The sequence below is a fragment of the Pelodiscus sinensis genome, chromosome 7, assembly GCF_052426305.1.
Source record: "Pelodiscus sinensis isolate ZL-2025 chromosome 7, ASM5242630v1, whole genome shotgun sequence".
NCBI classification, from domain to species: domain Eukaryota; kingdom Metazoa; phylum Chordata; order Testudines; family Trionychidae; genus Pelodiscus; species Pelodiscus sinensis.
Window position 1 is genome coordinate 19,451,397 of NC_143058.1, and position 27,217 is coordinate 19,478,613.

Here is a 27,217-nt window from a genome sequence, read left to right on the forward strand (position 1 = left end):
CCAGCTTTGCTGGCTTTTTGGTGCCTGGCTGTTTAAGTTAGCTTTGCAGCCTCAGAGCTGCTCTGGCCAAGAAATGGATAGCGGCAGTGAAAGCTTCCTAATTCAGAGCCACCATTGGATGGTAACTGCTAGCTATTTGGGCCTGACTCAATAAATCCCCAAAAGCAGAATCAACCAGCACGGCAGAAGAGAAGGGAAAGAAGAGTAAATGAACAAGGGAAGGGAAGCTTGGGGGAGCTCAAAAAGCTCACCTTTCTATTTTATAAAACTATTTCAAGGGTGACCTCCAATTTAGAACGGGTAAACTACACATCTCACTGTAAGCACTTTCGGTTCCTGGAGTGTTAGGCAAGACACAAGGTTTGCTTATCTTTTAAAAAGACATTCCTCACTAGGAGAAAAAGCAGGCCTGGAGCCCCCAGTGGAAGAAATCTTCCACCGTCATGCTAGCACTACCGTAAATAACTCCAATACCTTTCAGAGCTTCATCGATGTACGTTTTGTAGTAAAATATCCGATTAGTATCATCAACGTCAGATTTGGTCTGTTTTCCCACTCCATTTTCAGTTACATAAATCGGGGGATTGCCATATTCCTCTTTAATCCAATTCAGCAGCCTCCTGAGACCCCAGGCTACAGCTCTCATATCCGTCAGCGCTGAGGTCGGCCAGGATGAATCAACCTCCTCTGACAGCTCCTTGTCACCCTCATAAGAAGCTGGTTTCAGCCTGGTGGTCTTGTGCTTGATAATTTTGGAAGTGTAGGTGTTGAAACAGAAGACATCGGCTGTGCCCCTGATGTATTCTCTCTCCTCCACCGTGAAAGCTGGTAGACGAGAGGAGGGCAAGTTCTGTAGCTCACTCCTGTTCCCCACTGTCCATTTCATGGCCTCTGGGTAGTCACCATTTTTGAAAATTGGATGTGCAAACCACCCTAGAGTAAACTGCAGGTAGCGATCTGCTGCTTCCACATCTCTGGGATCAGTCAGTGTCTTCGGTTCAACCCACTCAGTATTAAGGCTCAAAGAAATAACCCCTTTCTGACTTAATCTGTATTTACGGTCATATGTATGGTAGGCTCTGGCGTGAGCTTTTAGCAATGTATGTGTAATTTTATAGGGAGTGTGTCCCGGATCATCTTTCACATTTGGTGGAAGCTCTCCTACACCATATCCAGCCCATGCAATGACAAAGGGTTCATTAAAGGTCATCCAAAATTTCACCCGGTCTCCAAAAGTCTGGAAACAGAAGTCTGCAAAACTGTCAAACAGCTCAATCAATATATCGTTCTCCCAGCCACCAATGTCCTGGAGAGCCTGAGGCAGATCCCAGTGGTGCAGAGTGACCATCGGAGTGATATTTTTTGCAATCAAACCATTGATAAGTCGGTTGTAATAATCAACCCCGTGGCTATTTATGGAATCATTTCTTCCACTAGGAAAAATGCGAGGCCAAGATAGAGAGAAGCGATAGCTCTTTACCCTTAAAGCTGTCAGCATGTAAAGATCTGCAGCCAGTTTGTTGTAGCTATCGCAAGCTTTATCTCCAGTCTCATTATTTTTTATGTTCCCTGGGACATGGGTGAAGTTATCCCAAATGCTAGGCCCTTTGCCATCCACATCCCAACCTCCTTCAATCTGGTAAGCAGAGGAAGACACACCCCATGTGAAATCATCTGGGAAGGTTCCATATAAATACATGTCCCTTTCAAACTTAGTTTGGGGTGAGAATTTTTCCCAAACCACCTTTGCCTTTGATGGTACTTCAGATGCTGGTAAACTGAGTAATCTTGGTGGTGGGGGTGAATCACTTGTTGGCGATTGAAAAGATATGCCCATGACTTCTTTGGGGAAACCATTTTTTTCAATAACATTGGAGAAAAAATATGCCGACTCCTTTGGTGTCCTTTGTCTGTTGTCATCCTCAAAATTCACGTGATGTAGTCCGAATAGTTGACTGTAACCCACTGGGCCTTCAAAGCCATCAATTAGAGATCGGGCAATATATGCCTGAACGTCCACTGCATCTAGCCTAATAGCTGTTAAAACACAATGGAGAATAGGTTAGATGTTGACTATGTTTCTGGACAATGGGCAATATTATACAAAGAAACAAATGAATACAATAGTGCAACATCCACAAACCCAACAACACATCCTGAAGCTAAAGGCCAAAGTATCTCATGTATCTAAGAACACCAATAAGTACCGTGAATTAGCATATATAACCCGCACTCGAGTATAACCCATGGGTTCTATATGCTAATTCACGGTGATTGCACATGCCAGCTGTCAGCGGGGGGAACGGAGAGCACAGTGCAGGCACGCTGGCTGGCCTGCGGGAGGGAAGCCACACTCGTCCCCAGGCCCTGCGCAGCTGCAGACAGGCGCAACCCACTCTCCTCTGGGCGGGGGAATGGAGAGCACAGCGCAGGCTTGTGAGTAAAAATAAATGTGTATATCTCGCGGACATGTATACCCCGAGGTTATCCTCGGGGGGGGCTGTAAAAACGTGTATAACCCACGAGTTATATATGCTAATTTATGGTAATCACAAGACATTGTAATTAATCTCTGTACTGTGTATGTGTACCCTACTGATATCACCTATGTCAATACATATTGCATGGAGGAGAGACTCTAGGATCTTTGGACTCCAAAAAATCTGGTCCATGTGCCATATGAGCTGTTCTGTTCGTACAGCAACCACAAGGAGGCAGTGATAAATGCACTCAATATCCTTTACTTTTATAACCCCTAGAGTAGGGGTCAGCAACCTCTGGCTCACGAGCCAAATATGGCTCACTAGGGAGCCAGATATGGCTCTTTTGAAGCTCGAGCCCAGCCCCCCCCTTGCTCCCACTGCAGCAGGGAGCCTGTGCTGGTGCAACAGCAGGCCTGGGCAAAACTATCCGGCCCACAGACACAGCAGACTCCCCTGCTTTCCCCACTCACACACAGTGCTCAGAAAAGAGGCTGCTGGGCCGTTTGTTTTTCACAAACTGTGAGCCAGGAGGCAAAGGGGTAGTGATGCCTCATGGTTGCTCTCGCGCCCAGCACAATCCCATTGACCGGTTTCGGCCAATAGAAGCTGCTTGCTTCAAGAACAGGCAGTGCGCAAAGCACCAATCCACCTTCCCCTCAGGTTCTTATTCACAGAGCACATGGCTCTGCAGCCTGTGCAGAAGCAGAACAGGCTCCTGACAAACATGCTGGGTTGCTAGCCTGGAGTCTCACTGGTAAGTCTCCCAGCCAGAGCCTGCCTCTGGCACCCCAGCCTCTCCCTCCCCCCAGCCCTCTGCTCCCTGACTCTACATAAACCAAACCCTCTGCCCTTCTCCTGGCCCATACCCTCCTCCTTGACCCTGCACCCCAACCCCCTCCCCCAGATTACAATTCCCTCCCGCCCTAGGTCACAATCCAAGCTCCTGCACCTCAATCCCAAGCCTCAGGTCACAATGGACTCCTTCATCCAAACTCAGTGGCCCCCAGCCCAAAAAAGGTTCTCCACCCCTGCCATAAAGACAGACATTGTGTTGGACATAAGATTTTACTTTATGTAAACATGAAGCCCAACCAACAAGCCCCCAATTGGGGCCTAGCTCCCATCTGGCTTTAGCGTCATAACACTCCTGCACCCTGCCCCACACACCAACCCTGAGCCCATCTTACTCTTGAATCCCCTCCCCTGAACCCTTCATACTTGTACATCCCCAGTTACCTGCCATAACACTTCTGCACCCCACATACACCAAACCTGTGTCCTGAGCCCACCATACACCCAAATCCCATCCTGAGCCCCTCATACACCCCAACCAAGATTCCTGCACCCCCTACATCCCCAACCCCTGCCATAAGATTGACAGATGACAGCCTGAATCTGGATTTGACCAGTTATAATGTAATCTTCAAAGAAATGTGCGAAAAAGATGCAGCAGCAGAAGTCCAATTAAATAAAGTCTGAGTACAATGTTTCATTTATGCTATTATTAATCATGTCCATTATAGATAATATTAAGATGTATATTTTCAGTCATGCAATGGGCATTTTTATATGTATGGTTGTTTATTGACCACTTGTTCTGAATTTTGTTGTAGTTTGGCTCTTTGGTTTGAAAAGGCTGTCGACCCCAGACCTAGAGCATGATTTTTTTTTCATAAACTGTCCTTTGAGATTAAAAATAGATTTTTAAAATATTTTGACATGCACTTGCTCAGAGAAAAGGAATTGTGTTAATGTTGTGAATATATTTCTCCTAAGTCTTTTCTTTGAGGATATTTTTTCTTAAATAAGTAAGTTGCCCTGGCTGAGTGCCTTCCAGGGCTGTTTGACAATTTGTTGTACCCAGAGGTAGGAAGGAGAATCATGAAATTAGTTTTCTATGTGAACAGATTTAGATAGTTTCAAAACTCAGCTATAAGTTGGCCCAAGAACCTAATCATGGTAAGCTGTGCTGCCATGTGGCAGATTTTCAAAGGCACAAGTGGTGCCTTTGTGCTTAACTCCCTTCACAAGTCAATGGGAATTAAGTACCTACGGACTATTTGTTCCCTTCAAACCCTCACTATTGATTACTTCTTCTGATTTCCTAAACCAACACATTTATGTTTTGAAGGTAACATATCTATAGCCATTGCAGTTGTACAGCTCTCTTGTGGACTTACTACTATACTTAAAACAAAAAAAAATGGTCATGTAAATTCAGAACTGATTGGACTTCCCTGGAGAAAGAAGTCCTTTAATTAACCACAGAACATGTAAAGAAGGGGCAGCAGTGCCAACTTCCTCATACTGTGCTACTAAGTAACATCAACTTACAACCAGAAGAGAATCTCTACTCAGGGGAATTCACTTGCCCTGTGCATTCATCCTCAACCTTTCTGTGGAGATCACCAACAGGGGTGCAAAATGATGTACATCATGCAGATGGTTATCGTGACACTGGTAAATGGACTAAGATCAACATTTTATATAGGTCACCATCGCGGTTATCAAAGGATAACATCTTTCAGGCAATGATACTGAACTGCTTTGTGAAGTGCTTTACACACACACACACACACACACACACACACACACACACACACACACACACACACACACACACACTTCTGTGAGTGATGTTTTTATACAGAGGGCAGAGATATGCCAGTCTTCTCCACTTTGGCCCCGATAATACAATGAGATCCAGTCTGGCAGATTCATATTCTTGCCTGGTACCATATTACTACAGCAGGGCTTTGAATTAAGGCAAGGGTCTTCCCACAGAGCTCAGTACAGATTTGGGCCCAAGTTTGCCTGTCTTACATAGTATGCACATAGGTATTACGTCACCCACCTTAGCTCTCGATTTCTTAGATCAACTTCTGTTGGTGAAAAGTTTTTGAGCTTACACAAACTCTTCTTCAGGCCTGGGAAATGTGCTCAGGCCTGGTCTGTTGGATTAAGTCACAGTTTGTTGCTGCAGTTAGCAAAGGATATAGCTTTAATGGTCCCACACAAGTGGGAATGTTCACAGGTTGCCACAAGTGGAAACACTGGTGAAATTAAAGAACATTTAACCATTTAAAAACAAATGCTGCTTACCTTTCAGAGCCTCGTTGATATACAGCCTGAAATAATCCATTCTCTTTGTGTCATTAATAACATCCCCTCCATCTTCTGTCGGCGCACCATTCCCAGCTATGTAAATTGGGACCCTAGTTCCTGTATATTCCTGGGAAATGAACTTCAACAACCTCCTCAGTCCCCAAGGGGCCACTCTGATCCAAGATGAGGCTGTCTGTGGCCAAGAAGGATCCACATGTTGGGAAAAATTCCCAATATTCTCATAGCCTGGATTACAGGTATCATTAGCCACCGTGCTGATCAGTCTGGAAGTGTAATGAGAAAGACCAAAGAAATCTGAAGTCCCTTTCACTAAGGACTTCTCTTCTTCACTAAATGAAGGAAGGGAGGCAACTGGGATAGAACACTGCTGGTTCTTCTGTTGGATCTGGGATTTCAGGATATCTGGGTAGTCACCATTAACAAATATAGGGTGAGCAAACCAGCCGAGCATGAAATGCATGTAGCGCTCAGCAGCCTTCACGTCCTCCGAACTTGTTGGGGTCTTGGGTTCAGCCCAATCTGAATTCAGCACTATTCCTACCTTACCATGCTGTTGGGAGCGATATTTGTCATCATATAAATGCCAGGCTTTTGCATGTGCTTTAATAATGGAGTGAGCCACCTTGGGAGAAAAAGAGAAATGCAAGTTTGTAGCCAGTGGTTTAAGAACTTTTGAACAGGAAGATTAAGTACATGTAAACATTAAACATTCCTAGCAAAGCCCCAGTTATGTTAATAGAAAGTGCGACATAAAACTAGTTTGAACGAAAGAAACCTTTCCTGCCACCCGAACCCCAAATGCAGATTCAAACTTTGAAGTAGTTATGCCAACTTATTTCATAGTTGTAACAAGCAATGTTAAGAAGCTGCCACTTTCCAACCCAGATACAAGTGGAGTCTTCTCTATCTATAGAGGCCACTGCACAAACACATGACAAATTGTAGTATCTACTCTGAACATCTCATCACACTCTAACTTTGAATTTTTCACATCAGATTTCCTTTGGCCCCTTTGACGATCCCAAACTAAAGTGATGAGACAACAAGGGCTTTGGGAGGAGAGGGATACAGTTAAATACATTCATTCTCTCTGTTTTGCCACAATTACAATGGCACCCATTAATATAACCTTTGCTAAATTAGCTGATTTCTTATAAGTGTTGAGATCTGTGTTCTGGTCACAGAATCAACACAAACAGAGTGTAAACAAAGAAAAAGCACAACTCAAATAGCCCTAAGAACCCAAGCTCTTCTTTGTGAGTACCTTATAAGAGGCTACTCCTGGATCAGCGATTCTTGGGGGATGCTGTCCTGTGCCATAACCAGCGTAGCTAATGACCCAAGGTTCATGGAAGGTAATCCAAAATTTAACCCGATCCCCAAAGGTGGCAAAACAAAAGTCTGCATAGTCTGCAAAAATATCAATAATGCTGTCATTCTGCCATCCACCAAGATCCTGAAGTACTTGTGGGAGGTCCCAATGGAACAAAGTCACCATAGGCTGAATATTAGAGTCCAATAAGCTGTTTATCAATTTGTTGTAGTAATTTACACCTTTGGAACTGAAGCCATTTCTAACGCCAGTAGGAAAAATCCGGGGCCAGGATATAGAAAACTTGTACAGCTTTGACTGAAGGCCCCTGAGCAAATAAACATCATAGTCAATTTTGTGGTAACTGTCACATGCCACATTTGCGGTCTGATTCATGTAGACATGACCTTGCTGCCCAAACTGGTCCCAAATACTCTTTCCTTTTCCATCCTCAGCCCAGCCACCTTCAATGTTAAAGGAACCAGTGGACGTGCCCCAGAGGAAACCATGTGGGAAAACATCATGAACAAAAGCGTCTCTCTCCAATTCGGACTGGTTAGCAAAAGTTTCCCAAACTGTTTGATAGGAGAAGAGAGGAGCAAGAGCATCAGTCTGGTCCTCCTGTAGTCTTTTCTGGATGGTCGTATTAGCTACATGGGAACTACAGAATAAAAATAAATTAAAATAGTTATGACTGGTGGCATTATTAAACTTATATTCTGCAGGTTGTAATAGTCATTCATTTCTTTTTCCACTCAAACATAATACCTACATGATGGTAACTGAATGCACAGATCACAAAACCCAAAAGGGCAAAATTTGGAATATGAGGTGCTTACAGTAATGATTTATGCTAGTGCATGTCCAGAGGCAGCTAACACAAACACTTGTGTATAATCCCACTATCTTCACATGAATGACAATGCCTTTTTGAAGATGTTTTATTGTAAGATGTAGCAATGGGATCAGGTTCTATAGGAGTACAAGATACTCCGATGGTGGTGCAATCTGGACAGAGCATTTCTATTTGAAAAGAAATGGCATTTGAAAATGATTTGAAGTGGCATGTTTATTAAAGGCCGTAGGATGCCATCCATATAGCACATTTCTTTCTTCTACAGAACATGAAAGTTTACAAGACTTAAGGAATGAAAACTGTGTACCTAGTTTTATGAACTGATGAGTAGTTTAAGAATTCATTAACATCATATCCCATTGCTAATGTCTGATCTTGATTAATGGCTGAAAGAAAAAAGAAAAACACAACTCAGTTACAATAAAACACGTGACCCCCTGATATTAGCCAGTGCAGTTCCCCATATATAACCAACAGACAAATCTGAACACACACAAACATTTGAGTGATAACTAGATACAATAAAAGCCTCTCTCATTTACTTAGTGTTCTCCCATTCTTGTTTTTTTGTGTCTTGTTTCATTCTCGCCCTTTACCTTAACAATAAAACTAGTGATGACCTATGACCTATGCACTCAAGTTTATAGTAAGGATAACACTTTCAGGCAGACAATTTCAGGATTGCTTTGGGTGACAGGACAGTGTTTCTTGTTTTGTACAATTTTGGTAAAACAACAGCAGTTACATCCCCTTCTCACTCATCCCTCCTCCTGCACCTTGGCAGTTTTAACAAAAAACTTAGCATGACGCACATGCAACTAAGCCGAATAACTCTTGGCATAGCCCTCCAGGCTGGCAGTGTGTTAGCTATGTAGGAGAGGTTCTGGAGGAATGCTTCTCGGTCTGTGAAGGGGGTGGCAGTTAATCAGGGAAATGGTAGGAGTGGAAGGTTCTAGACACCACCAGAAAGTAGCTCACCAAGCTGCTCCATTTTCCTAGAAGCTCTCTGAACTATCCTAACTCCTCAGGCAGGCAGTTCTAATAAACCTAAAATGGATGACTTACAGGAACATGTGTGTGGTGCTGGGAGATGTGTGAGACAAATGAGAGAGGTGTCAATGGGATTTAAGAAAATGACTACATTTGGTCAGCAGAATTATGATATACACAAGATCATGGTTTGAAATCCAGTCTTTTAAAAATTGCCTCTCCCCATAGTATCTGCTTGGGAAGATTATGTTCAGAATCCCCAAAATGTTAGTTTTATACTTTAAGATCCGATGCTTAACCAAAAATGTGACCATTATTATTACTTCTTGTTTAATGAAGACAAATGAAACCAACCAAAACCAGTGTCCCTTTGTACAAGATGTTGTATTAATAGTACTAATTTAGACAGACAATAGAGAAAAGGATGGGAAGAAGGAAGTGTTAAGTCACATTTGACAAATGGGAAACTGAGACATTAAAATTAAGTTATTAGCCCTACATGCTACTGAAAGTGTCTTGCAAAGCTGGAACTTCCTTCTGAACATGCCACTTACCCTGGAAAAGGCTAGCTACAGGTATAAATGGATTCTCTTTCACGGAGTTACATTCACGAAGCGTTAGACTAAAGAGTAAAATTTTTGTATTCTTCTTGATAGTCTGTAAAAAAAAAATTACAGCATTAAGCCCCAGGAAGAAGATAAGCAAAGGCACATGCTTGGCATTTGTTGTTTTCAACATGGGATACAAAACCTGATAGAATCCTATCAAATTACATGTCAGAGATTAGAATGGGAGGCAAGAATAATTTGCATAGCTTGTACCACATAAAATATGTACATATATAAGCAGACTTCATTATTAACCCTTGTGTATTCACTCTGAGAACTGGGAGGCCAGCAGAATGCGGGAATCAGGGCATTTCTGCCAGACCACATGAAAGACATGCCCAGGTTCCTGCTGCTGTGGGGCTCTGTATTCTGCTTCATGCTAAGCGGCAGAAGGCAAGACGCTCAAAGCAGCAGTAGTGTCAAGAGCCAAAGCAGACGTGGCAGAGACAAAAGTGGCTCAGTGCTCAAGAGCTCCCTACTCAGGGACGTGAGTGAGAGGGAAGAATATAAGACTCATCTGCCTGCATGGGGGGTAGAAACTTCTTAGTGCCTGGGAGAGTGGAGGTAAAAGACTCATGGGATTGGGGAAAGGCATGTGGGACAAGGGAAAGGATTGAAGGCTAAAATATTTGGAACCAGTCTTTATCCCTGATTTTTAAGTAGGACTGGCCCAAAGGAGCAAATTGGAAGGAAAAAACTTTTATTTTCAAGCAAAATGCAGGACAATGTAGCACTTTAAAGACTAACAAGATGGTTTATTAGATGATGAGCTTTCGTGGGCCAGACCCACTTCCTCAGATCAAATAGTGGAAGAAAGTAGTCACAACCATATATACCAAAGGATACAATTAAAAAAAATGAACAAATATGAAAAGGACAAATCACATTGCAGAACAGAAGGGGGATGCGGGGGGGGGGGGGGTGGGAAGGGGGAGGAAGGAAGGTAAGTGTCTGTGAATTGCTGATATTAAAGGTAGGGAGAGTGGGATGTTTGTGAGTTAATGGTATTACAGGTGATAATTGGGGAAACTGTCTTGGTAATGGGTGAGAAAGTTCAAAGACTTGTTAAGTCCTTGTTGGCAAGTGTCGAATTTTAACATGAATGACAGTCCCCTTTCACCCCTTTCACCCCTCCTCTACCTACGGTACATCGATGACATCTTTATGATCTGGACACATGGCCAAGAAACACTGGAGATATTCCACAGAGATTTCAACAACCTACACCCCACCATCAACCTCAGCCTGGACCATTCTACACGAGAGATCCACTTCCTGGACACCACCGTACAAATCAACAATGGAAAATTAGACACCACTCTCTACAGAAAACCCACCGACTCATACAGTTACCTACATGCATCCAGCTCCCATCCAGAACACACCACACGATCCATCGTCTATAGCCAAGCCCTTCGATACAACCGCATCTGCTCTGACCCCACTGACAGAGACCAGAAGCTTCAGGATCTCTACCAAGCATTTATAAAATCTCAACTACCCACCCAGAGAAATAAAAAAGCAAATTGAAAGAGCCAGACGAATACCTAGAAACCATCTACTTCAAGACAGACCCAAGAAAACCAACAATAGAACACCACTTGTCATCACCTACAACCCCCAACTTAAACCTGTCCAACACATTATCAATAAACTACAGCCTATATTGGAACAGGATACCATACTCAAAGAGGCTCTGGGAGACAGACCCATAGTCTCCTATAGACAACCACCTAACCTCAAGATGATTCTTACCAACCACCACAGGACATACCACACTAATACCAACCCTGGTACCTTCCCTTGCAACAAACCCCGTTGCCAGCTTTGTCCACATATTCATTCTGCTGATACCATTATTGGACCTAACCAAGTGAGTTATAAGATCAAGAACACATATTCCTGCGCATCCAGAAATATAATCTATGCTATCATGTGCCGAAAGTGTCCGTCTGCTATGTACATTGGACAAACATCTCAGACACTTCGCCAAAGGATTAATGCCCACAAAACAGATATCAGACAAGATCACAAAGAGAAAACAGTTTCTTGCCACTTTAACCAGAAAGGACACTCTCTAAATGACTTAGCCACCTGCATTCTGCTACAAAGACCTTTTACATCTGCACTTGAAAGAGAATCCTCTGAACTGTCATTCATGTTAAAATTCGACACTTGCCAACAAGGACTTAACAAGTCTTTGAACTTTCTCACCCATTACCAAGACAGTTTCCCCAATTATCACCTGTAATACCATTAACTCACAAACATCCCACTCTCCCTACCTTTAATATCAGCAATTCACAGACACAGATAATTGTATCCTTTGGTATATATGGTTGTGACTACTTTCTTCCACTATTTGATCTGAGGAAGTGGGTCTGGCCCACGAAAGCTCATCATCTAATAAACCATCTTGTTGGTCTTTAAAGTGCTACATTGTCCTGCATTTTGCTTCAACTACCCCAGACTAACACGGCTACATTTCTATCACTATTTTATTTTCAAAATACTGAAGTTTCGGGGGATTGAATTTTCATTTAAAAACCCTGAAAAACAAAGCTATTCATTGAGAAACTGTTTCAACAACAACCAAATGTTTGACCTGGTCTAGCTACAAGGATTAGCCAGAGGAAACGTTGTCAACTGCAGCATCCCATCTTCCATTCTTGGCTGTAACTTATTTGCTGAATGAATCTACACCAGCAAATTTGGTAGCTGTAATCCACTATTTGTGGCAGAACTGATAGGAGCACTAATACAGACAGACCTTTGGCACTTACCACACAGTCATTTAAACCTAGTACGAGTCCTGTCCATGCTACTGTTTCCATCACTGCTGCCACAAGTGACAAATTATAGATACAAAGCTTGCTAGTGCAGTTGTAAAGCCAGAAGTAGACTAAAACAGTATCCCTGTAAGTAAAATGTAGATTAAACTCCTCACTTACCTAACAGGGATGCTGCAAGAATTTGTAAAGAGCTTTAAAAGGCAGTACGTAATTTCAATTGATCGGTACATTAATGATCACTGTCCAAACTGTGTATTTTCAATACTTGCAAAAACTCATAAGTTAGAAAAGCAGTAGTGACGAGCCAATGAGTCACAGACTGCTGTTTCCTAGCATGGCCATTACCTGAGCCATAATGACAAAACAGAACCAGTTAGCTATACTTCAGAGTGTACGATAGCAGTTTTCAAGTACCAAAAAAGGTGTTACAAGGAGGAGGGGAAAAAATTGTTCTCCTTGACCTCTAATAAGAGGACAAATTGCAGCCTTTTATATTCCTTGCTTTGAGCTGCAATTGTTATGAACTTGTGACCACAGAAGAGCCCCTTTTATGGAGCTTAAAAGATTGATCATTTGTCGGAGGCCAGGGTGATTTATGGCAAACTTATATCAAACCAATTAAGAGAACCTACAAGCATGCTAATGTTCTCTCTGTAGTGCTTTTATTTTAAGAATAAAATAAGCCTGTATAGGAAGTGCTGTATGGAAACTGGCAATCACATGGTGTGTGCCATCTGGGATGAGAGAGGAAAAGCATGTCTGCTTAGGCAGACTACCTTTTGCTAGTGAAGCCACACAAACTGGAAACATTTCAGTCAGGAGGGAGACATAACACACCAGTCTCCATTCACACACAGCAACAGCTATGGGGCCAGAAGCCTGAGAGCAATGCCCTTGCAGGACCACTCAAGGGAAATACAGGCACAATTTCCCCCAGCTGCAACATCATGCATCTAGATCACAGAGGACTTAAGAGGGCAAATACACTGTACATTACTTTGAGTTCCTCACATGGAAGTGGCTATAAAACATGCATTAGCAGTAAAATCAATTTTTTTTATTGCTTAGCCTTTTAAGAGATTACACATAAACACAGCTAGTGATATGATAGATAGTTTCAGCAGTTCAATAGAATTACAGTGTATGGGAAATGGTCTTAAACCCATCTACTCCACTCTACCACTGACATGTTATCTCATATTAATATTAACTGCGATGATAATCCTCTGTCTCCATTTTGTTTAAGGGCACTTGAAAAATAATTGTGAAAAAGAATGTACTTCTCCATGTGCATAATGTATTTAGAACATTTTCCCTTTGCTGAAAATCTCAACACGGCAGTCTAAAACATTAAGAGCGCATTCTTCCTCAGTTGTATAGGCACAAAAATGGCACTTGCACAGGATTTTCACATGTGTAACTGAAAGCAGACTGGATCCCTAAAACGCCAAAGCAGTCTAAAAATCTCTGTAGTACCGTTATCATTTTGAAACATTGCTCAGAATTACCTGTAACTCATTCAACTTCCTTTTTAAGTCTACTTCATTTCTACAGTTGTATTGAAGACTGAGAGAGAGAAAATCTACCGAGTCCTGGAAAGAAGAAAAGGCAAATCACTACTCCAAAAATAATTTTTGCTATTAAAGACTGCTCAGAAATAATTCTTAGTCTCTTCTATGAATGCTATCCCTAGAATGAAGTATTATACAGAAGTAGCTGAAAGATTATCAGTAGCTGTAGGACTCAAATGTCTGAAGAAATAGAGGAACCAGGAAATGGTATTGTTCCTAACTGGTCAACAGATAGAATCAAAGTGTCATTGGGTTTACGAACATAAGGCTGTTTCTCAGTACTACAACAATATGGAAGCTAATCAAATGATACAAACAAAATATTTTATGTTTAATATTTATCATCTCCAATTAAACTGTCAAGATTGAGAAAGTTCATGATTAGTTTTGGCCATGTAGACAAAGTTTTGCAACAGGATTTAAAACGGTTTACCAACACACATCTGGAGAAAGTACACTTTGAAAAGCCTTTGATAAGACCATATCTGTGCACACCCGTGGTCACCAACCCATCGATCGTGATCGACCACCTCGACCAGTCGATCGCGACGCGTTCGGGCAACCCCGCCCTCCATTTTCCCCCTACCCCCGAGAAGCCACACTACCTACCTCTAGTGTAGTGCCGGCTTCCCGCGGGGTGGACGGAAGTCCTCTCTGAAGCCCGCGTCACTTCCAGGGGTTCCAGAAGTGCGCAGGCTGCTCCCCCTCCCACAGCTCTGCTGCGTACTGGGGGAGGGGGAGTTGGCCCTAGAGGATGAGTGCGGAAGCTTCCCTGCCCCGCCGGAGGGGTGAGTTGGGCGCAGGGGTTTCCCTGCGCCGCGGGAGCAGGAGTTATCCCCGGGGTTTGGCAGCGCTGCAGGAGGGGAGGGAGTTGAGTTGGCCAGGCCGGGCCGTGGGAGGGGGGGTTGACTCCGGGGCAGGCGCCCGCGGGGGTTGGCCATGCTGCAGGAGAGGGTTGGCCGCGCTGCGCCGCGGGAGGGGGCTTTGGCCCCGGGGCACGTGCCCGCGGGGGTTGGCCGCGCTGCAGGAGGGGAGGGGCTGTGCTGCGCTGTGCCACGGAATGGGGGTTTGGCCCTGCTGCGGGAGGCAGGGGTTAGCTCCGCAGGTGGCCTGGAGGAGACATGTGCTGGCTTCCCGCGGGAGGGGGAGGGGGGAGGAGAATCCGGGGAGGAGGCAGATGCAGGTGACTCTGCTGCCACTGGCACCCTGTCCCCGCTCCCCAGACTTCACTCCCCTGTCCCCAGCTACAGAACTCTGTCCCCACTCCCGTCCCCACTCCCCGAACTCTGTCCCCACTGGCACCCTGTCCCCTGCTGCAGAACCCTGTCCTCTGCCCTCCCAGCACCCTGTTCCCTCTCCCCTGCCCCCAGCCGCAGAACTCTGTTCCCACAAAATGTATAATTATAAATGCTTCATTTTAGATTTAAATAGCATGAATAAAAAACACACCATTTATTTCATAAATATAAACACGTGATTTTAATTTTATATGTCGCATAATTTAAAAATAAAGTGTTTATCAGAGTGTGTAAGTAAGGGTTGGGGATAGCAAGTGATGGACAGGAGGAGAATAGAGAGGGTGGGGCTTCAAGAAAGGGGCGGGGCTTCAAGAAAGGGGCGGGGCTTTAGATCTTCACCTGTTCTGAGATTTAAAAAGTGATCTTCGGTGTAAAAAGGTTGGAGACCACTGGTGTACACGGTATTATTTCACTTGAAAAGCAAATTAATGCAATGTCTAACAAGTATTTGTATACTGACTTCAATCTCAGCACCTTTTGGGACCAGCATATTAACATATACTAGTTGATCTTTCCAGAAAACTTTCCCAGAAGAGACACTATTTCCAGTCAAGTGAACTCTAAACTTGCAACCTTCCACTTCAACTGATCTGTGTCTTGACAACTAGTCTGAGGAGATTGGTTTCTCTCCAGACTGTGTCAACTACAGATACCTGGCAAACAGACAATGGGTTAGCTCAGGATGGAACCATTAGAACCCCTCACAGCTCCTCTAAGGCCTTTAGAAAAATAGTTAGAGACAAGAGTTAAACAGGAAATAAAATAGGCAAAGTGGATTTTGCTATTCAGTATTTAAAATGAAAACTATTAATTGGAATCACATGGAAAGTGACAGTATGGCATCTCTCTGCAGAAGGCTTATAACACATACAGAACACGCACATTATTACAGCTGCAAATTGTAAATGAAATTTATCATCTAATCTCCCAAAGACATTGATCCTAAAGTAATTGTTCTCTATCAAACTTTACTGGGATTTCCTCATGAGAACAAAGTTATTCACGCTTAAATTTTCAGATGAAGATTTAACTGATAATACAGCATCTATGCTTTCTAAGTAATGCTTACCAAGCCAACAGAACAATTTGGTCATTGTTTAAAATTAATTTAGCTTCACATGACTAAACTATTGAAATAAACAGGCAGATAGATCAAATTACAACTGCAGTAAAATTATTTTTATTCCAATATATAAAAAATTACTAATCAAACGCAAATTAATAGACAAGAGTTCCAAGAAAATAAATTATCACCTTAAGAGAGCTTAAAAAAGATTCCATTGGGGCACTCTCAAAGACATGATCGAGGTCCAATGCAATGGATACTTTTCCATCTACAAAAATAAAGAAAAAGGTGCTTATTATATCATTTACTTGTGGGGAATGGAGGGAGATGAACCAAAGAGAGATTCTCAGAACATATAAAAAAAACATTTTTCTAGATTATTTAAAAGACGTCCCCTAATGGGGACAACAAAGTGCAGGAGTTCAGCAAGTGTCCTGGACTGCTCAGCAGAATACTAACTGCTGATCAACAGAGCACTAGTGGAAAGCAGTTTAGGGCAACAGTTTTAATTCTGATGGGTCACTAAGCAAGACCTTTACTTCTGAGGACTTGATGAATCCATTACACAAAACATTTTTATGTTTAAAATATTCTGGGCTGGGAATCTAAATGATCTACTTAAAGAGTCCCTATGTGAATAATTTCTTGACAGCAAGTTTCATATCTACCCAAAATGTATGAACTAGCATTAAAGTATCGGAACGAAAGGCAACAAAAAGAAAGCTCACAAAATATGGACTAAGGGGGGTAGCCTTAAGACTCTCCCATCTGATGGCTGCTACTACAACTAGATGGAGAATGGTAATTCATTTTCCACTGAGAAAGTATAAATTCCATTTTATTCTGATTAGGAATGAAAACCAAAACTTTCAAAGTTCTTTGCAAAAGGGAATAACCATTCTCTGCACTTCTGGGAGCCGTAACTGCAGAGCAGTATGCCTGGTAGGTGGATCTAGGCTCACAGATCTTGGAGTCCAGAGTCCCAAGGCTTCCTAGATTACCTTAAAACTACCAACAGACCACAGACAAGCTGAGCAGGCAAGATAGCAGGAAGTCAAGAAGGCTTCCCGCTAATTTATTTTATGTCTATGAATTTGCCTTAACATAAAAACATAGAAAACAGAGAGCAAGAGATCTGATCTGGGTCTTTGAGGGGAGAATGCAAAGTTGTGAATTAAGCCTTAGGTTACACACATTCTAATGCAGCCTCTAGTGCACAATTTTCATTCCTTTAAAAGTGTCCAAGATACTCCTAAGCTGTTAAAGAAAACAGCAAGTAATTTAGCTAGTTCTCTTTGGTGTGAGCTCAGCTATGGAATACTTTGTTATTCTAAAATTCAGAGATTTCAGAGAAACACACAGATAATTCAAAATGTTTCCATGGGTATTTTCTTTAACCTCGTCTATGCTGGAACTGAGAGAGACAGAGACAGAGACAGAGACAGAGACAGAGACAGAGACAGAGACAGAGACAGAGAGAGAGAGAGAGTGTGTGTGTGTGTGTGTGTGTGTGTGAGTGTGTGAAGTGGTTTCTATTAGGTTTCTATTATATACAGGATTTACAGTAAAAATTGTTCCAGCATCTGTGCCTTTTCAACACACACACACACACACACACACACACACACACGCCAGCCAGCCAGCCAGCCAGCCAGCCACATCATTTCACACACTGCTCAGGAAAGTCAAACAGAATTCCATTCCCATTCTCTCTTTACCTTTTGAAGAATATTTTTCATGGTAGACTTTATAAACTTTTTCATGTGCAGCAGCTAGAATCTGGAGAGAGATCTGTGGATCATCATATGGCAGACTCTCAATGATCTCAGGCAAGGCGCTAAAGGTGAGCCATATGTCAACCAAATCGCCGAAAGAACGGAAGTTAAACTCAGCATATTCCACAAATAAATCAGCAAAGGTGCTGTGCTTCCCAAGTGTGACCACAACCCCAGGCAAATGTTTATGATGTAGAATTACCACTGCTTTAAGGTTTGCAGTGGTAAGAGACTTAAGAATTTCTCTATAACATGCAACTGCAGCCTCTTCTGGATTCTTGGTGTTTCCTTCTGGAAGGATGTGCGCCCATGGCATAAAAATTTTATAATGGGTCACTCCTCTTGCATGAAGGTAGGAGAAATACAGTGGCAGAGAAGCCAAAATAGGCTGGTGGCACAAACAATGATGTCCTTCATCCACAATAATATTAAGAGCCTCCTTGTCTAAGGGCTTGTTTGGAAGATCTAAATTCCTTAATGACTCATTGTTTAGGGGACCAGCAATGGCAATAAAACCTTGAGCTAGTTTCCAGTCGACCCCACAACAAGGAGAAAAGAAAAGAAAAATTAACACTACCTTACAACCCACATCCATCTTTGCTGACTTGCTTTTGAGAACAGTTGCTTTATGCTATTTATGCTAGAGCAGAGAGAATAAAATTAACCTTTAGCTTGCATTATCTAATTGTGCAGATAACATGCCCAGGAGCAGCTAGCACGAGGATGATAAAACAGATATATTAAAAAAAAAACACTTCACAATTGCCCTAATTAGCCGGGCATAGGTTATACAAACAAAAACGTGCTTACCTGGCTTACAGTAAGGCAGATGGCTGTTTGAGTGGTGTTAGTCTTTTAGATTCCTCTTCTGGTGCATAGCTCAGAATCCTTGGAACAGCAGCACCTGTTGAGGCTGCACCTGTGCCCTTGGAGCCTCATGAGCACTGTGCTTGAGGATAGAAGCTGGGGAAGCTTCACCGCCAGTAAAGAATCCCATGTGTCAGGACTCTGAATTACTGAGAAGGGAAGGCAAATTGTGGAATGTATGCAGACAATCCATCTGGAAGAACCATAGTGCGGAGTATGTTTCCACTCTCTTTGAATGATTGTCCACAAAGATTCCACTCTCGGTGACTAGCAAGCAATATTCCATCTTGGTGGTGAGTAAAGGGAGTCCTATCTAAAATACCAGCTGAAGGACAGCTCTGGTGAAGCTTGCATCTGACCTAGGGACTTGCACTAAGGCACACTGAGCAGAGAAGGTGTTGACTACACTTTTGATCAGTGCCCTGCAAATTTCAGTCAAAGAAGTGTAGTGCAAAGAAGCAGCAGAAGATGCTCTGACTGGGTGCATCCAAGGGGCAGGTCATTCTTTGTTAAAACACAACAGGTTCGTACACATGCGGTCGAAAACTCACTTTAACAGTCTCCCCAAGGATATGAGTTGTTTTCCAATCTGTTACATAATGCAAACACACACAGTGAAACTGTAAGTGACCTGAGTCCGTCTAGGTGAAAAAACACTTCTCTAATCACATCACATTGGAAACCTTGTTTCACCTGAGGTTTAGAAAGAAAGCCCACTACAGGCAGTCCCCAGGTTACATGGATTCCGACTTACATCGGATCCCTACTTACAAACAGGGTGAGGCAACCCCGCACTATCTGCTTCCCCCTAGCAGACCAGGGAGATGCGAAGCTAGCGCCTCCCCCAGCAGACCAGGGAAACGCAGAGCGGCTTTTCTAAGCAGACACCTCAGCTTGAGAATAAAGGACTGAGGGAAGTGAGGTGTGGGAGAATAAAACTGAGCTCTGGAGAAATGTTTGGCTAGAGTTTCCCCTTCAATATGTACCAGTTCCGACTTACATACAGATTCAACTTAAGAACAAACCAACAGTCCCTATCTTGTACGTAACCTGGGGACTGCCTGTATATGAATAGACATATTGAAGCTCTGGGGCAACTAAGGGCAGGGACTTTAGATTAGCTCATCTTTAAGGACTAATCTTTATGAAAGACAGCATGGGAGGCAATTATGAAAGCCTGAATCTCCCCAATTCTTGTGATTGAGGTTATGGCCACCGGAAAGGCTGTTTTCAAGGAGCAGTGAAGAAACAAGCAGGTAGTAACACACTCAAAGGAAGGGATTTGTTCTATTTGTACTAGTTTGTTATTAGAGAGCTTACTACATTGAAGCAAGATGCACAGAATGGTCCCCTCCTCTAGGTTTATATCAGCCAGCTATCAACCAGGCCATCAGGTCCAGATGAAGGTCCTAGTCATTGTTGAGACAACAGATCAAGGTAAGAATCTTTAAGATGAGTTGCTTTAGAACAGATGGTAGAACTGTTGAGGCCAAGTACAAGGATACACTGCTCCAAGTTGGGACTCATTGTGATGGTAATCCCTGATTTGTCTCAATTTCCTGAACAACTGGCGATCATAGCCATAAAAGCTTGCAACAGAGCAGGAATGCAAGGGATAAGAAAAGTCTCCAGGACTTTGCAAATAAAGTCTATTGTTAGAGATCCCTATCTCTGCAGACAAGCTGGAGAACTGAGAACTTGAGGGATTACTCATGGTCCTCCAAGAAGTCTCTGCTAGATGTGTTTGCTAAAGGGTTCTGACAACCCAGAAAGCAGAGAGATGAGGCTGACAAAAGGCAGGATACTCCAACTCCACAGATACATGACTTCATGGTACAGAGCAGGTAGAGATGAGAGTCTTAACTACAGGAGGGATAAGTTCCATATTAGCCAGTCATCAAAGAAAGAATATACTTGAATTCCTTGTCTCATTAGGTTTGCTGCCACTACCATAAGCAGGGCTCAACAAATAATGAAATCTACTCGCCCGTGGCGAGTAGACTGCAATCCGGAAGAGCTGGGTTTGGGCAATCTGCACATGCACAGATCGCCAGACAACGCAGCTGGCGAGCGGGACTAGCCGCGGTTCGGCGAGCCCTGACCATAAGACCAAGGAGAATACAGCTTGAGGGCTGTGGATAGGCCAAAAGGGAAGGAATCTGTACTGGTACTGTGATGTTCCTATCAGGAATTGTAGGGATCTTCTGGTGGCTGGAAGTACAGAAACTGGAAAGAAAGTGTTTTGGATGGACAGCCATAAATCAATCCATAGGATCCAAGACAAGAAGCTAAAGTGACCCAGGTAAATTTGAATGATGGCTGTAAACACCTAGAGACTTCAAAGACCCATGATGGGTTTCCATCTATCTTTCCTCTTAGGAAGAAAGGATGGATTAAAGTTAAGTTGTAAGTCAAAAGGAATTATTTGGTGGACATTTTGTGGCCTGTGTCATACAGAGATCAGACCAAATGAGCACAATAATCCCTTTTCTGGCATTGGTTATCTATGAAAGTAAAAACCTCTCCCTCTGAATTCTTGGGCCACCTCTCCCCAGTCGCAAAAGGAAACCAAGTTCTTGTCTCAGACGCATCTTGTGAGAAGGGACCCTAAGGAGGAATAGGCGAGGGGTTGGAAGACTCTGAAGGGCAGATACTCTAAGTGTAGAATTTTAAGGATCCATTCCTTCCAGGTAATCTCAACCCAAGCTTCTCTGAAATAAAGCAGGCAATTGTGAAACTGCACCTACAAATCCATAAATGGACCAGACATGTTCTCAAGAATTGTTTTCTGGTTGCTTGCCTCTGTTGGGGAGCAGTCAAGGTCAACAATCGCACTCGTGGAAACATTGCCTCTTCCACAGTCATAGGACAGGCATTGAGGGTGATCGGTCTACAGAGGTCTATCATTTGAATGGAGATCATGGATGCTGCTGCTGTTTATATGTAGAAGTTGGAATTTAGAGTCCCACAAAGTAAGGGAGTACAATGCCATGTCTGTGCCATTACTGATCAGTTTCCCTGAAAAGACAAACTCTTGCTGCCTCTCTGCCATGACTGAACTTAGCTCTCGAGAGTCATTAAGGGTGGAGAGTCTGTCAGGGTGGAGAGTTTGTCCTGTAACAGGAAATCATACTTTCCAATAATTGCTTGATAAATGGCAACCCATACGAAAACATTAGTCAGGACCCCCTCGTGGACAAGTAGTTCAGGTCTTTGATCTCTCTTGGATAGTTTGGACAATGAGACACTCTAGGAGGGAATGCTGGGAAAAAAAAAGTTTACATCCACTAGCTAGAACATGATATCTCCTGTTTGCACACTTGGGAGATTGCAAAGTCACATGTAGGGATGGGACATATAATCCTTGCCTGTTGTAAAATCCCTTACTTGATTGGTCGGGCCATTTTACCAAACAATGAAGGCTATAGAATGTCCAATCATTTATGCTGCTTTTCTGAGGCACGTACAGAGCATCTGCTAATATCCTCATTGGATCCTACAAAACAGTTCATTCAATGAAGCTAGAAATGGAATCTTGTTCTTCCTTGCCCCTTAACAGGATGAGAACAGCAAATGGTTTGAGGTCTTCTCCAACAATCTTTTATTCCTCTTCCAACATTTATTACCAGAACTGGTGCTGGAGCCAGCTTGCTTAGTTGCTTTGGAGAAGATCTTCATGGAGTCTGCTGAGGAAGCAATTTTCCTAAGGAATGGGCTGATGCCCTCAAAAGAGACCCTTATGACCAAGGTTGACAAAGTTATTGAGGGGAAGGAGGGCACACAGGATGATACAGCTTCAGTGGTTCCCTTGTGGATCCAGAAGATTTATGGATCTTCCCTTGACTACCTGTCCAAATCCAACTGGGTTACCCATAGCAGGGAAGAGTCACATTCCAGCAACAGCCGCCTGCTACATTTCCTTGAAGAGGATGAGAAAGCTAAATCCTCATCCAAAGGTGGGGCACGCCAGTCCAATGTCCCCCTGCCAAGTGAACTCTATGGCCAGCTCCAACAGGTAATGGAAGGAACCAGCTCTTAGTTTGTCCAGGAATGGGGACTCCAGTACCGTGCCAAGTACTGCCTCTATGCTGATAAGATTTGCTATATAGATGAGTCCACTGAGATGCATGTGGCAAGAGGCCTCTGTGGTTAGTGCTGACTAAACTAGCACGTGTCTCCTGAGATCACTGATGTTAGAGTCATCTGGTAAGTGTTCACAGTGCCACAGAAGGATCTGCTGCCAGCGCAATACTAGCTGCTAGGGCTATGTCTAGACTGCAAGCCTCTTTCGAAAGAGCCTCTTTCGAAAGAGAGCGTCTAGACTGCACGCGGAATTTCGAAAAAGCAAGCCGCTTTTTCGAAAGAAAGCACCCAGTGAGTCTGGATGCTCTCTTTCTAAAAAGCCTGTTTGCTTTCAAGAACGCCTTCTTTCGAAAGAGCACTTTCGAAAGAAGGCGTTCTTCCTCGTGGTATTAGGTTTACCACCGTCGAAAGAAAAGCCGCATTCTTTCGATTTAATTTCGAAAGAACGCGGCTGCAGTCTAGACGTAGGTGAAGTTTTTTCGGAAAAAGGCTACTTTTCCCGAAAAAACCCCTGAGTCTGGACACAGCCTAAGTGTCTGAAGCAATCATCTAGGAATATTTTACCTTAGCGCTTGGGTTAGGCTCAATTTTAGGACATAATTTTTGTCTTGTGACTGGATGGGGAGCTGAACTTTTGATCTTTGGAACTGTGGCCCCTCTTCTGGGTTGGTATGTACAAGATTACAGATTGCTCTGAATCTTTCCTGTGGCAGTGAGGCTCGACAAGTAGTGGAATCAAAAAAGGCGCCTATGAAGTGGATTTGTTGGGTAGGTGTTAATGCTGACTTGTGTCTAGTTATTTGTAGGCCTAACTTCTGTAAATCATGCAATATCAATGGTGATACAGTAACAGGAGAGGCCCTAGATGAGCTGCCAGCAACTGTTTCTTCTTGGTATAGGTGTTTGTATGCCCAAGGATCTCAGGGTTGCTCGAGAGTCCTTCATGGAGTGGAGGACCTCACTGGTGTTGGTAGCAAAGAGTTTGTGCTCATCAAATGGAAGATCCTCAATTGCAATGAGGATTTCCCTTGGGAAGGAGGAAGATGAGAGCCAAAATACATGGCACATTATGACAGCTGCGGCTATGGACCTGGTGGCTGTGTAGTGCAGCTTGGAGCTCTGTGCGGGATAGTAATTGGCCTTCAGAGACCAGTGCCTGCAATTGTTGTTTCTTGTCTTGAGGCACATCATCAATAAAAGTTTGTATTTTGGAGCAGTTTCTGTGGTTGTATTTCACTAATAGAACCACGTAATTGGCCACCCTGAATTGCAAGGTGAAGGAGGAGTATACTCTATGCTCAAATGTCTCCATTTTATTATCTTTGTCTGATGAAGTGGTCTGGAATTGTTGGCATTGCTTGTTCTTCTGATTAGCTGCTTCTACTACTAGTAAGTTGGGAGCAGGGTATGTGTAGAGGAATTCAGTGTCCTTGGAGGCAACAAAGTACTTCCAGTCCATGTGGTTGCTTGTGGGTGCGATGGAGACAGGGGTCTGCCATACAGTTTGTGTAAGCTGGCTTCATTAATGGGGACAGCTATTTTGGAGGTAGAAGTGGCTTGCAATAGGTCTGAGAGTTCCTGTTGGTTATCCGAGACTTTCTCCAAAGCAATATTGAGGTTGCCTACCACCCTCTGGAAGTGGGAGAGTTCATCCGTGGATGTGGTGGGCAGCTTGGCTTGCTGGGCTGAAAGGGGTACACCAGTGGCCATAGGTGAATCGTCCCCTGCGATTTTTGTTTGTATGTCCAGTACAGGTTCAGTATTAGAGTCCACCTCCAACTGAAGGCTTGGCGGGGAAGGTTTGTGGACTTGCCTCCATGTAGCAGGATGATTAGTATGTTGCGCTCTTTGGTGTTCTCAGTTGCCCCACTGCGTAGCAACTTATACCAGGGAATGGTATAGGTGGTATCATCCAGAGGTGGGCATACTTCAGGTATTAAGTGGCAGGTGTATTTTGTCTGCATGGGTCCCTATAATCAGGTGGGTAACAGGGTAGAGAAAGGTCTTTGTTGTCCAAGTCATCTTCCTCCCTATTGGAAAGGTGGGAAGGTGTTGTGGGGGCTGGCAGTATTGTGCCTGTGGCTCTGGTGAAAAATTCTCCATCCAGAAGAGGAGATCCTGGAGGGGGAAGACCATGAGATCAGTTGCACTGTGGAACTGGTGCTAAGCAGAGCCAAACTGCAGTGTGTTCTCTGGTGCAGAGTGGGACTGCGGTGTCTGCTGAAGTGAGCTGGTGACAGCACCGTGAAAGCTGAGGAGAGCAGCGGTGCCTGTCACAGCTATTTGTTGCTGCACTGCTGAGGAGGCAGGCAGCCCCAGCAAATTCAAAGGCTGAAGCGAAGTGGCAGGATCAAAGGGAAGTGCCACTTCTGCTGTTTGAATAGGCTGCTGCAAACCTGAGGTTGGCACCAGGGTCACTGAGTGGACCAGAGGTGCATTCAGAGAGGCAGGGAGCTGAAAGCCCTTTGCCTCAGCACCTTGTGAAGTGGCTGCCAACTCCCGGTCAGTACTGGAGGTGCCTACAGAGTCAAAAGTGCTCAGCCATGGAGTAGCTGACACTGAAGAAACTGAAAGTCTGTGATTCTTCGCTCTGCCTGGGAAAGCCAGTGTGGAGGCAGGAAAAGGGAATGAAGGAATTTGTGTGCAGCCATCTTGGTCTTGTTAACAAGAGAGCAAGAGTCAGGCTAAGTCTGTGGCCTGACAACGCGAGATCTGTAATTAGACGCTGCCTTCGCCTCTCGCCTCCATACGGAGATAAGGATAGAATGCTGACTCTGGTAGGGACCTTGAGATAAGGAGCATCTGGGTGGAACTAAATAACTGTTAGCCATTGGTGTTTGTAATGGGAAGGAGACTAATTGTTATTGTTATTATATTTAATAGACAGTATATAAACTGCTTCATAATTGCTTGTATTCGAAGATCTGCCTCGGAGGGGGGGGGCTTCCCCCCTGTCCGAACCAGTTTTTCCCTTGCTGCAGCTCGTAATAAAACTGCCTCTGGCTACTTGTTGCTTACAAACTCAGAGTGAGGACAATGTTTTCTTCCACACCAGTCTTTTCCTGGATTTGGAGGTTTTTTTGTTGAGGTTCAGAGTTATGTCAAGGGTCCAATGTAAGTCTATGGGAGTCCTGGAGCAATGATAGCTTCAGATACAGCTCCCTGTCCATCCAAGTCCACACTTTCAATTTTTGGGGGATATGAGACTCCCCCAAGCATCTGACACACGGAGTGGCCATGAAACACAGAGATGGCCTCATTACAAGAGGAAGACCTCTTGATATGGGGAGAGCCCGGCATGCTGAAACAGAGGGTTGGTTTGTTTGTACACAGGAAGAAAGATACTAACTATATGTTAACTTATAGGGGGGGGGAGAGGAGGGAATAGCTCAGTGGTTTGAGCATTGGCCTGCTAAACCCAGGGTTGTGAGTTCAATCCTTGTGGAGGCCATTTAGGGATCTAGGGCAAAAATTCATCAGGGATGGTACTTGGTCCTGCCATGAAGGCAGGGGGCTGGACTCAATGACCTTTCAAGGTCCCTTCCAGTTCTAGGAGATAGGCAATCTCCATTTAAAATAACTGAAAGTAAGTAGCTGTGTAACTATGTACAACTCAGAAACTCTGTTGCTGGGGGCAGCATGACTGCTGTACTCCATTTCTGGCTGAGGACAGCAGAGAAGGAACTGAGGAGCCTGGACCATGCGCATGACATTTATACTGACAGCTGTCAAGCAGGCCCAGGGGGGAGGGTACTGCTGAGAAAAATCTCATCATGCCTGGAGGGAGGGAGGGTATTGCTGAGATGCAACTTAGCCTCAGTGAAGCATCCACATGGATCTCTCTTGAAGGAGAATGATGCAGTTTTGTACAGGGTATGAGCCCAATTCACACAGTGGAATCTGTGCAGGGTTTGTTTAGTATTTGCTGTCAGCCACAAAGAGACCTTTAGTTCTCTACATAGCCCAGCTCACTCTGGCAGCATCTTCAAAAGACAAAAACTAAACAAGAGCCAAAAATTAACACTTCAACTGATTTAAGGATGAAGGTTAAAAATAGTTACTTATTCACTGGTGTCCCCACCATAGGAATGCGCACACATCCTGAGCTGCAATTTTCTGGCAGTTCCCAAACCAGGGGGGGTACAAAGACAAGACTATCTGCCCCCATCAGGCATTATCATATTTTGGACCTGTCTGACTGTTTTATTTTAAAACATACAATAAAAAAGCATAGCTTAAAATAAAGTGAGAGTCAGATTTTCTAATGACCTGACACTGAAAAGCCCTCTAGAAGTAGCATCAGCTACACAATGATAATAAAAGCTTGTCTGAAATATAAGTATTTACATTATTATTTTCAAGTTGTAAAGCAAAGGAAAAGGAAAACTCA

The 27,217-nt window shown here is 43.7% G+C and overlaps 1 protein-coding gene across 1 annotated transcript in view; it reads right to left on the minus strand.

Moving 5' to 3' along the window:
• LCT (lactase) overlaps positions 1-26,211 on the minus strand; it is a 46,056-nt gene extending 19,845 nt beyond the window's left edge. Inside the window, exons 1-8 of the mRNA XM_025181643.3 lie at positions 17,821-26,211; positions 16,291-16,370; positions 13,676-13,759; positions 9,322-9,424; positions 8,085-8,163; positions 6,874-7,582; positions 5,586-6,231; positions 475-2,037 (exon numbers count right to left, since the gene is read on the minus strand). Of these exons, the coding sequence (XP_025037428.3) occupies positions 475-2,037; positions 5,586-6,231; positions 6,874-7,582; positions 8,085-8,163; positions 9,322-9,424; positions 13,676-13,759; positions 16,291-16,370; positions 17,821-18,472 (3,916 nt within the window). The 5' untranslated portion in view covers positions 18,473-26,211. The remainder of the gene's footprint in view (positions 1-474; positions 2,038-5,585; positions 6,232-6,873; positions 7,583-8,084; positions 8,164-9,321; positions 9,425-13,675; positions 13,760-16,290; positions 16,371-17,820) is intronic.
• Between the last annotated feature and the right edge of the window lie 1,006 nt (positions 26,212-27,217).